The 12,210-nt window shown below is 46.7% G+C and overlaps 1 protein-coding gene across 14 annotated transcripts in view; it reads right to left on the bottom strand.

The window, feature by feature from the left end:
- Positions 1 to 3,549, bottom strand: part of CADPS2 (calcium dependent secretion activator 2) — a 385,311-nt gene extending 381,762 nt beyond the window's left edge. For 6 of the 14 annotated variants that reach the window (XM_077338371.1, XM_077338375.1, XM_077338374.1 and 3 more), the window contains exon 1: positions 2,892 to 3,548. In XM_077338371.1, coding sequence (XP_077194486.1) covers positions 2,892 to 3,227 — 336 coding nt within the window. In that variant the 5' untranslated portion in view covers positions 3,228 to 3,548. Of the gene's footprint in view, positions 1 to 2,891 lie in introns of all 14 variants that reach the window. The other 8 variants (XM_077338372.1, XM_077338377.1, XM_077338370.1 and 5 more) reach the window with 3 other exon arrangements.
- Positions 3,550 to 12,210: the final 8,661 nt, after the last annotated feature.

The raw sequence follows: 12,210 nt of genomic DNA, 5'->3' as shown, positions 1-12,210 counted from the left end.
AAATAAACCACTCTCCAGCCTTCTGCTCCTTCAACGCTGGAGATTCATGACCACGGCTCCCTCCCCCCTTCTGAGTTTCTCCAATCAAACCGGAAGGGGGCAGCAGCCAGACAATTAAGTGTAGAACACAATATCTGTTTCAATTTGGGAAAACAAAGGTGGAAGGATCCAGGTTCAGATCAATCTGAACTCAGCAGGATCTACAGCGGGGAAAATTTGAGTGCATAACCAGCCTTGGTCACAGGTACCTATGACATTGTCACTAGGGAGCTGCCCTCTGGAAAGACTACTGACAGCACAGACACACAGGGTGCAAGACTGTTGTACAAACAGTCTTTTCTTTGTATGGATACAGTATGGAAGGGTCATTATTTGTTGAAGAAACCTCCAAGGCTTTGACCCTTGGCTTGTTCTTCACCCTTGTGTTTGGCTTGGATTCCCTGTCCCTGGCAGTCACAGCTGCCCAAAGTTGTAGGCTCCCCATCTTCACAGCACATAACTCTGATGTCGAGCCCCCTGCCTTGGAAGGCTGAAGAGTACTGTTCCAGGGTACATATGTCCGTACAGCTAAACTCTGAACTCCAGCAGCCTTCGCCCAACTAGAACACATCGCTAAGGAGTTCAAGCTTTCGTGCAGTGCTAGGCAACAGCACAGTTGCACTTTTCCCTCACCAGCAAATGACAACCAGGACCATCAACTGCTTATTAAATAGCTGTCCCTAAAAGGTGTACAAAACAATTTTTTAAAACTTCAACTGAATTAAGTAAACGTACACCTAGTAAGATGACAGCAATAAGCATATCTCTATACTAGCCATTAAACAAGATTAATGACCACGGCTACAAAGGTCTCTTTCAGAGGGAATCCTACTGCAGTACAGAAATTAATTTGTTCATGTGAAATGTAGATGCCCTAAGAAAATTAATTCCCAGTTAATTAATTATGGTATACAGGAACTGTCAACTTCCAAGTTACATGTACTATTCAGCTAGAACATAAACTTGTTAGCCAATACCCAATAATTTAACCTGATTTCTATGGGATATTGCTAAAGCGGTTTTTTTTTTAAATACTACTTCAAATAAATTACCTTACAGCTTGGTCGTATTGTTCTGCTTCCCTCAATACACATCATTTCCACTCTAGGCCAAGCATAAATAAAGGTAAAAGCAAGATGAATTTTACAACATGCCCACAGGAGTAGGAAAAGGTCAATTTGCAACTGTGGCCATAACAGAGGAGAAGGGTACTCTCTAGTCTTGCTATTCATTACAGATGGTAGTGACATGGCTGAAAAAGGAAAATGACATTACATACATCAATAAAATCACTAATTGACAGCTCAGCACAATTCAGACAAAATCATTGTTTTTATTTGTGGAGGAATTGAACTTTGTTATGATTCTTCCCGGGCAGATGCTTCCATGGGGATCTATCCACAGATACTTGATTTGGACTGTTTGGGCGCATTCTTCCATCTCCCCAAGGCACCTGCCCAAAGGCAAGCATTCATCAGGATCTGACTTCGAAACCAAGAAGTACTGTATTTGGCCGGAGAAAATGGGGGTGGAGAAAAAGGAAAGGGCAAGAGAAAGGAGCCATCTACAATGGAACTCTGAAGCCCAAATCCCATCCATCATCCCTTTCCAAAGTTTTCAAGAATGTATCTCTCTCTGCTGAGCATGATGCATTTAAAAATATATATTTAGTGAAATCACACATATTGCGGCCCACATCTCTAGAGGCTGTTCTGAACTGTGCCCCAAGACGGTGTTTTGCCAGTTAAATTCAGTTTTGTCATTTGCCTGTCAGTAGCATCATTTCATTGGCTAAGCATCTCTTAAGGCACAGGTTCACAGGGGGAACAAACAAAATGGATGTCTTATTGTCAAAAGCATCTCCTGCTCTATTACTTTGTCTGCTTGCAAACACCTGCCTTCCAAATGAGACCATAGATCACTTTCAACACATATAGGACGTTTCTTGTAAAAGGTATTTTATTTATTTTCATATTTCTCTGCTGCCCTTCTTTGAAAGCTCAGGGTAGCTCTCAACATTTCTACAGCAATTCAAACCACCACTCCTCCCCAAAAACCGATCTCAGGAACTGGAAAAACATATAATAAAGCAGCAACTGGATTTGGCTACTTGAACTCTGGAGGAGCAGATCTGGTGACAAGAAAGTTGATCAACCTGCTGTCGGCCTTACCGGATTCAGCAGGACTTCCCCCAGAGTAAACAGGCGCAAGACCGAGCGGCACCGATTCTTCCGTCCCCAGACCCAACCCTTCACTCTAATCTAGTTTCTTCTGATAGCTGACGTAGTTATGAGCGCCAAAGCCCCCCCCCCCTTTTTTTTTTCTGGCTTCCAAACACGGTCACCTAAGCGAAGCAAACAGGGATCAGAATAAAACGTAAAAAATGACGCGGTTGTGGCAGCGACAAGCGTGCCCGCGAGCTCCGCCGCCTTCCAGCCCAGCGATCTCCGGATCGCGGGATTCTCAACGCCCCGTTCAACCTGTTGCGGTCTCAGAAAAGCTGCACTAGCTGAGCGAGTTCGCTCTGAAGCGCTCGTCTCCCGCGTGTTACCCCGGAGTAAAGCATGCCAAGCGCCACAAAGCCCTGCAAGCCAGGAAGCTCCTTTGCTTTTCCCACAGCTGGTGCGGGCGACCCACTGACATAATGCATCACGGCTACGTGCCAAGGACTCAAGGTAAATGATCCGTCCCTCCCAGCCACCGCAGGAGTTGCCGGGAAAGGGGGGGGGGGAGAACCAGCTTGCTGGCTGCCGCTGCCGAGGTTGGAAGTGGGAGGACCAAGCGCCCCAGCCGAGCCTTGGGGAAACAAGGGGCGGTCTGCGAAGTCGGTCCGCCCGCCGGCCGCGGCTCACCTTCTGCTGCCTGCGGGCCATGTCTGTGGGCTGCTTGGCGTTGAAGGGGTAGGCGATGCAGCGCGCGATGAAAGTGTAGAGCTGCAACCGGAGCCGCTTGTCGCTCTCCTCCTTCTGCAGCCGCTCCTGCTCTTCCCTGCCTTCGCTGCGCACCGATGGACTGGGGCTGGCCGGTCTCGCCGTCCCGCCGCCGCCGCCGCTGCCTCCCTGGCGGCCGAGTTCCCGGTTGGCCGCCGGATGGGATCGCTGCGAGCTGGCGGCCACCACCAGCACCTCCCGTCGCTCTTCCTCCGGCACCTCCTCAGACTCTTCCTCGCTGGAGGACGGGTCGAGCATGGTGTTCCGAGCGCCGGCGGGCGGGCGAGAAGAGAGAGAAAGCGCGCGCTGAGCCGCCGGCGGTGCAAGGCGAGCGGCCACCTTTCAGGACACGTCGAGCTTCTACCGCTAGACTGTTTTCTACGCGCGGTTCGGAGGCGGCGGCCGCCCAAAGGAAGAGAGAGGCGGGGTTTGGCGAAAAGGAGGTCGAGCTTCGGGGGAAATTTACTGGGCTCGCCTCCTATCAGGGCCCGGCCTGGCCTGGAACTTCTTCCCCGGGCGGGCGGGCGGGAGGCGTGGCTCCGCCAAGCAAAAGAGCAGCGGCGCGGCGCACAGGTGGGCAACCTGTAGCGCCCACAACAAGCGACACGTGGAACGGAATGCTAATCGGCAGGCGCCGCAGACAGCGCGGCCCTTCGGCTCCTTCGCTTGCGCTTGACTTCGGCCGCTGCTGCCCCAGCCATCTTCTGACGCTGATTGCCGTTCATTGCGGCTCCTGCAGCGGCGGGGTTTTGACCATTCGATTTTTATTGAATACTTGTCATCCGTCTAGCGGGAGGGGGACCACTTGGCATCCTGTTTTTCTTTCCCGTAGGGAAAAAATGATCATCTTTTATCTTTCTAACCCTGTGAGGAGGGGGGAAAGGGCCATAATTCGCGGGAGGACAGAAATCAGAAATCAATTGGGCTTATTTCCTAGTCCTAATCAATCTCCTACATATTTTATCCCACCTTTTTTTGCCAAGGAGTTTGAGCCAACATGTGTGGTTTCCCTTCACACTCCCTTCACACCAGCCTCAATAGCACATCACTACTGAGTTCTCTCTGCTTCCCAGGAATCTCCGGGGCTTTCTCAGACTAGAGTTGGCAACCTTAGCAGAGGGTATGTGTTCTTGTTACCAAGTTAAAGGCTGTAAGGTTCTTACTGACCCTGTGGAGGGTTATTGCCACCCAGCCCCACTGGGTTCCCATGGGATTTGATGAGCAGGAAAGAATTCAGACGGAGACCAACATAGGTATTAAAGTTAATTTCTAAAGATATGACATTGACAAAGAAACAGAGGGTCAATCCTGGTTGGTTTAGCAACGGTGCTGTGCTCTCCCCGCTCCTGTGCAGAGCTAAGGCAATGCTGTCAATTTCAGTTGCTCTCAGTGACATGTATCAGCCTCTGTTGGCATCAACCAAACAGTGGCAGCATCAGATAGCAAGATCTCATGGGATGCATGAAACTTTGAGTTCCTCATCGATTCATTGTCATCCTGAAGAGTCTGAATATATTTACATGTACCTGTAAGGATACAAATACCCTTACATTTGAGAAAGGATAATTATTTTTCAGCCCTTTGAAATATATTGTCTGTTTAATGAAATAATCCTGAGAGATGGTTTCAATTTTCCCAGACAGCTTAAAAAACTGAAATAACCTTAATAACCTTCATATATTTTATCCAGTTTCAATAAATTGTGGATATAATTAGTGTGGCGAAATGGTTAGAGAGTCAGACAAGGATTGGGGAGAGCTGGTTCAAATCCCTGCACTATCATGGGACCTTTCTGTCCATATAGAGCAGTGGTCCCCAACCACCGGGCCACGGCTCCCTCTCCCTCTCCCCGCCCCCCCCCCCCACAGTGAGAAACTTCCCAGGCCGCAAGCAACTCGGCCGCAAAAGCGGCTGATTAGCTTGTGGCCTGATTAGCTTGTGGCTGATTAGCTTGTGGCCTGGCAAGCTTCTTTTTGTGGGAGGGGGAGAGGGAAGCAGGAAGCAAATGTGCATGCACGTTTGCACCATGCATGGCCGCAAAAGTGCATTTGCAGCCGTGCATTGTGTGTTTGTGCGTGCGTGGACCTGCCACGCATGTGTGTTTGTGCATGCATGGCATGCGTGGCCGCTGGATCGCCCTCCACACCACCACTGGTCTGTAGCCTTAGAAAGGTTGCAGACCACTGATATAGAAGATGGAGCAGAGTTGTTATCTCTTGCCTCGGAGAGATGGACCCGATCCAGTAGGATGAAATTAATTCAAAAGAAATTCCATCTAAACATCCAGAAGAAGTTCCTGATAGAGCGGTTTCTCAGTGGAACAGGCTATCTTGGGTGGGTTCTCCATCTTTTGAAATTTTTAAACAGAGGCTAGATATCCATCTGATGGAGAGGCTGATTCTGTGAAGGCTTAAGGGGGTGGCAGGTTACGGTGGATGAGCGATAGAGTTGTGAGTGTCCTGAATAGTGCAGGGGGTTGGACTAGATGACCCATGAGGTCCATTCCAACTCTATTATTCTATGATTCTTTGTGTGACTGTATAGCTTTTCCCTTCTCCAAGACCATAAATGGTCACTATTACCAAGCGTGCCTGCAACCTTTACCTCATCAACCAATTCTTCCCTATTGGTGAGAATCAAGTCTCAAACAGCAGACCCCCTGGTTGCCCCTTCCACTTTCTGGGAAATGAGGATGTCAGCAAGACAAGTCAAGCATTTATTGGACTTCATTTTTAGCAGAGCTGGTCTCCCAACAGATATTTGGGTAACTGCAATCTCCCATGAGCCCTCGGTCCCATCTCTGAGAACTATGTATTCTCTGTTTAGAGAACTTCTCTCAATTAGGCTTTTATTGTCTTTAGCTTTTGATAGGTAAGACCAAAATAGGTTATTTTATAAAATCTTAAGAACCTTTTAGTGATTCTTATTAATGCATTTTAATGTTTTATTTTAGGATGACACAATTAGATTGTTCTTATTTGTTAATTTGATACTTTTTGTATTATATATGTAATATGACTACTGGTCTTCTATGACTGCCAATAAATGACTTTGACTCAATTAGGCTACAAGAAAGTGGAAATGCAAAAACTCATTTAGAAACATCACTGAATCTAATTGATAAACTTGCAACTGCTGATAAAGTGCTAGATGAGGATTTACATATTGGCTATATTCCCTATCTGAATCTGAATCTGTTTCTGTATTCATTTCAACATTTAATGGGAAAGGTTTTATGCTGGAGGAAGTTCTGAGGTTGGTGTGCTGAGTATTGTAAACAAAAGGGCTATCATGTGCAGCACAAAAGCAAAACTGGCTCAAGTTACATGGTCTGGTAGGCCAGGTTTGGGGGGGGGGGGACTAAGCCAATTGTGCACAGAAAGCCCAACCTCAAAGACAAAATAAATTTCACACATTGCTTCGATTCTAACAAACCAGATAAGTTATGCTCATCCAAGATAAATGCAAATGTCAGCACTAGCAAGCAACCTCATGTTCAGACACAGAGACAGAAGAATTTACCCCAAAGTAAACAATTTACTTATCACACATCTCATTTAGCAGAAATGAATGAAAATCACAAGCCTTTGCTAATTGATAGTGGTTCTTCCATACATATAACTTCAGATATTACTTTGTTTAATGAACTGAACACAAATGTGTCAGTAAAAGTGCACCCACCCAATGGAGATAAAGTATAAAAGGAAAAGTGACACTAAATTGCCAAACAGATGATGATGGAACTGAAATTACCATGGTGGTGAATGATATTTAGATCAGTCCAGGCATTCTTAAGGGAACTTGGAATCCAGCACAGACTTACTGTACCTTAAATACCAGAACAGAATGAGGTTGCTGAGTGCAAGAATTGTTCTATAATGGATATGAACAGATGTATGCTAATTGATTCCGGCTTTCCATACAGGTACTGGGGAGAAACCAGGTGGACTAACACAACTGGAATAATAGGATTGAGGGCTACAACTTATTATAAGGGACAGACAAAGAAGGGAGAAGGAGTAGCACTATATGTTAAGAATTTATGAGGAAATATATGTGTCTGAGCAATAGAGTTCAGCTGAGAGTGTTTGGATAAAAATAAAAGGAGTATGAAATAATTATGGTAGGGGTCTTCTATAAACTGCCAGGCCAGGCACAGGACTTGGATGAGATGCTCCTAGATAAGGTATCTCTCTAGGCTAGTCTTATCCTCCATAGATCTTCCTTTAGGTTTCACTCATCCTTTTTTACAGTTTCTTGTCCTTTTATGTACATCAATTGGGAATTAGCCAGTGCATTCTCCCATCTTGTGATCTCATTTTCAGATCCAGAAAGTCATGGAGCAGTTAATAAATTAGCTTTTTCCTCCTTGAGCTGGTACCCAATTCTCAAAAGCCACAAGTTGAAATTTTCTCCATTTAGCTTCTCTAGGATTGCATATTGTTGGGTCATTGTTTAGCAACTCAAAAAGAACAGAGAGAAAAAATTCTGTACTCAGAGCATGGAAGCAGCTGTTAAACAAATTCCCAGTGTCCTTTGTTCTTGCCAGGTGACAAACTGCTCAACAGGAAAACAAGCAATAAGAAAAATTCCTTTTATATTTTAAAATTAATTATGGGCATCCATAACCCAAGGGTATGTGGTTAATATAGCAGAGCTTTGTCCGGTCATAGAAGCATGATAGTGTGCAAAGTAAATAAATCTCCCAAGAAATATATTGAAAAAAAGGTAAATTTAGGCTTAGTCAAGTAGAACCAGTTTGCATTCAGATTGCAGTCAAAAGAAGAATACAACCTAAGGAGTACTTTCTCTATTACAAAAAGCCAACTTGCCCGCTGGAATCACATGTATGGGAGTATGAAGGGAGCGTTGTGTCTACAGGATAGACATGCAAAGACGTGTCTCGATGGACGAGAGAAAGAGGAGGAGTCAGATGGCCACCCCCTGTTAAGACAAAGAGAGGAACTCAAGGAGATAATACTTAATACGCACTTACAGTGATGAATTCTACCCGCTCCCCAAGTCCAGGCAAGCTGAGTTGCTCATCCCAATAAAGGAGGCTATAAATTTTTCAGTTGGGAGAAATTTAAATATGTGTTTAACTCTCTCAAAGGAATCATTTGACACATGTCATTTTAAGCAGAATGACAAATTGTCAGAACAACTGAGAATTCTAGCCCTAAATTGTATACTTTTTTGGTTCTTATTTTATTTCTTTAGAAGTTTCAGCATATTGTCTCACCACAGACTTGACTGAAGCAGCTCATAAAGTAAAATCATATGCTAAAATAATAAACATAACATAACCATTATCAATATTAAAGCTAACCACAAAGACAAGCCAGGAACCATATCACTCCAGTCTTGTTCCATCTACACTGGTTTCCAATTTGCTTCCAGGCTCAATTTTAAAGTGCTGGTATTTGTTTGTTTGTTAGATTTTTAGACCACCCATATCTGACAACAGTCTCTGGTTAGCTAACATCATCATTTAAAACCATATATAAAGATACTTTAAATTGTTTAAGCCATTTATAATTTACATAAAATCTCTTGATAAGAATGCTCCTTCACAACCTCCCCTAGAACCTGGAGCCAAAACAGTTCAAATTAAATTATCTTTCCCAGGATTCAGATAAATGGGGTAGAGGTAAAAGTAGCGGGCCCCGTTCTGGAGCTATCAAGTGCTAGCATTGTCCTCAGCTATACACTTGGCAGAAGAGTGCCATTTTGCAGGCCCTTCAGAACTTTGATGGGAACTTTGCCAGGCTCCCTGCTGGCAACTCGTTCTACCAGGCTGGAGTCAGGCCAGTTGCAGTTCTCTGGGAACGGGGACCACTAGCAAGTTGGAATTTGCTGAGCAGAGTGCTCTTTGGGGGACATACTCGGAGATGCTGTCCCACAGATACGCAGGGCCAGACTGCGTAAGGCCTTAAAGGTTGAAACCAACCAGAACTTGACCAACAGCCAGGGCAGGTGCTGGATGGCAGGTCAAATATGGGATCTCAACAAGTCCTAGGCAGCTACATTCTGGACCAGCTGTAATTTCCAGTTCAAATTTAAGGGGAGGCCTGCGTAGAATGAGTTATAGTAACCTAGTCCGGAGATGACCATTGCATGGATTAGTGTGGCTAAGAGTTCTGGTCTAGATAGGGCACTAGTAGCTTTGCTTAGCATAGGTGGAAAAATGCCTGTTGAACAACATTTGTGATCTGCACCTCCATGGTAAGGGAGGCATCAAGGATCACCCCCAAGTTCTTGATGGTATGTGCAACTACCAACTCCACCCCACCAAGATAGGAGAAGTACGCTTCCTCTTCTAGACCCTTCCTACTCAGTAACAGGACCTCAGTCTTCAGGGGGTTAAGCTTCAGGTGGTTTTGCTGGAGTTACTCCATCATGGCTCACACAAACCTGACCAAGGATTTGGGGAGGATATTTGTCTGGCTGCTTATTAACAGGTAGATCTGGGTGCTATTCGCATACTGATGACACCCTCACCCATATCTCCAGACAAGCTGAACTAGAGGGTGCATAAGGTGCATAAAGATGTTGATTATTAGGGAAAGAATTGTGCCCTGTGGTACTCCACCCTGGCATTTGCAATGGTGTGATGGTTCCTCCCCAGTTGGAACCCTCTGTCCCTGACTATGGAGAAAGGACACCAGCCACTGTAAGGCTGACATCTATATCCCCACATTGGCAAGGAGATCATGATCGAAGAGATTTAATAACATGTGTAGTACTGTAGCCCCAAGCTATTTAGTTCCTTAAAGGCTAAGAACCAGCACTTTCCATTGTGACCAGAAGCAGCTTCAAAGAACTTGAGACCTCAGTTTTAACAGTACTGCTATAAGCAAACGTACATCCTCCTTAAATCCATTGAAGGGCTTAGAACATTGTTTAGGATGGATGGCACGATCATTTGCTTAGTTCGGACTGGATCATGACTGAAGAGATAACCTTCTTCTAAACTATGCTAAACCGACATACATAGATATGCCAACTGTTCAGTTCAAGTCATTCTTAAATTTGGCAAAAGAATATGGAAGCAATTTCCCTAAAAGTACAATAGAAATGTAATATTAGAAGGAAATGGCTAATATTAGAGACTAAAAAATGGAACACTTTCCCTATTCCCCACAGGCATATATGGCAATCATAACTGATAGCACTAAAAACACTGTTGCTTTGAAAAAAGATATTTTGAGCCACCTTGTTAACTGTAGCTTAGGAATGCTGCAAGTTTGTTTTGTGAACCTACTGGTGTTTGCAAACATACTGGCAATTGCTTTTTAACATATGGTCAAATGGAATTCCTGAGCCTATTTTTGAAATCTGCTTTTTAAGGAATTGGTCAGCCACCGAATCCATCCGAATGCATGAATAAATATATAGACCTTCACATCAGATTGGTTGAGATGTATTTTTTAGAGATTGAATATTGTGCAGACAACCTGATTTTCATACTTCTGAAAGAAATCTTATAAAGCTAGGGATATAGCCAAAAATCCAATATTTATGAGGTGAGCTTTCAATAACTGCATTAAATGGATCTACTTTATCCCTACCAATTTTGTCTTTTATCAGAAGAGCTCCAAGGAGATCTAACTCTGTTGCATTCAAAGAACAATAGTGGCCCAATGAAATGTAATTGCTATATTTGATGTCTCCCTGATTATTATTCTCTAAAACAGTTTATGCACTGGGCTGAAGGCTGAAGTTTTAGTCGTGACAGGTTGCCCCACAGCTCCTTGCACCCACATGGGGGAGCATTTGGCCCAGTGCACCTCATCCACCCCCAATTTGTGCTCCTGCATGGGAGCTAGGGCAGTGAGGTTCCCAGTGCATAAACGGTCTAATGGTTGTATAGATGTGCTGCTTGGGTTGCCAATGTCCAGATAAATTCTGGAGATCTCCCAGAATTGCTACTGATATCCAGCCAACTAAGATCAATTACCCTGGAGAAAATAGCTGCTTTGGACTCTAAGACAGTGGTTCTCAACCTTGGGGTTAGACCCCATTTGGGGTTGCCTGGCCCCTTGCCCGGGGTCACCAAGTTGCCTGCCACTGTGGCAGTGGTGGCGGCATGTGGCAGCCGCAGTGTGTGGAGGCAGGTAGTGGCAGCAGAGGCGGGCAGAGCCCGCGGCGGGTGTAGGTGGCGGAAGCAGCAGAGCCATGGCAATGGCTGCCTCCATGCCATCTTGATTGTTGTGTGCATGCACACACACGCCACCCGTGCACATGTGTTTCCAGCACTCCACTGGCTCCTTCTGCAGCTGCCCAGCCTCCCTGGAGGGTCGCGCCTGCGCCTGCCGAGGAATGCGCCAAAACACTTTGCTCAGCTCTTTCAGAGCTCTTTCAGACCCCCATGTGTCCAAAGTCACCCATCCCACCTGACTCCATCCGGCAAGCCCTGCGTGCTCTGCAGCAGGGCCACTGCGGAACCCCCGTGGTTAAAAGAAGGGAGAAAGAAGAGAAGCAGGGAGCCAAGGAAGCAAGACACGTGCCCGAGCCCAGCCTGGAGCAGGACAGCGAGCAACGTGGATGTAGCGGCAGCCCCCTCCCCCAGGCATGGCCTTCACCCCCCTCCAGTCACCTCCTGCAGGGGGTTGCCCACGGGGCTGGCGGAAGTGCCTCTACAGTGCTAAACTGGCAGCTCCTCCGGCTGGGTCCCTGCTGGGCTTCGGCACCAAAGAAAAGGCTGAGAACCGCTGCTTTAAGGCAGTGGTCCCCAACCCGCGGGCCCGGGCCACGAAGGCCTTGGCGCCGGGCTGCGGCTCCTTCTTCCCTCCCCACTGAAGCGAGAAGCTGACCAGGCCACGAGCAAATCGGCCGCCAAAGCGGCCGATTAGCTCACAGCCCAGCAAGCTTCTTGTTTCAGGAGGGGGGGGAGAGAAGCTTGCCGAGCCACAAGCTAATCGGCTGCTTTGGCGGCCAATTTGCTGGTGGTCCGGAGGGGCCGGGAGGGGGAGCCTTGGCCACCGGCATGGCAGCGGCGCAAACACGCATGCGCTGACTGCCGCGCACACGCTGGGCGCAAACACTCGTGCGCAGCAATCCGCGCATGCGCGTTTGTGCTGGGGCTGCTGCGCATGCGCGGGCCCCCGGGCCGCCCTCTCCCCCCACTCCGGAGCAGCGGTCCACGGCAGCCAAAAGGTTGCGGACCGCTGCTTTAAGGCATTATACCCCACTGAGCTTTCACCCTCCCCACATTCCACCTCCAAATCATCACAAACTT

The sequence above is a fragment of the Paroedura picta genome, chromosome 5 (assembly GCF_049243985.1).
Source record: "Paroedura picta isolate Pp20150507F chromosome 5, Ppicta_v3.0, whole genome shotgun sequence".
Lineage (NCBI taxonomy): Eukaryota > Metazoa > Chordata > Lepidosauria > Squamata > Gekkonidae > Paroedura > Paroedura picta.
Note: the sequence above shows the minus strand (reverse complement) of the source record. Positions and strands in the feature narration are given on the sequence as shown.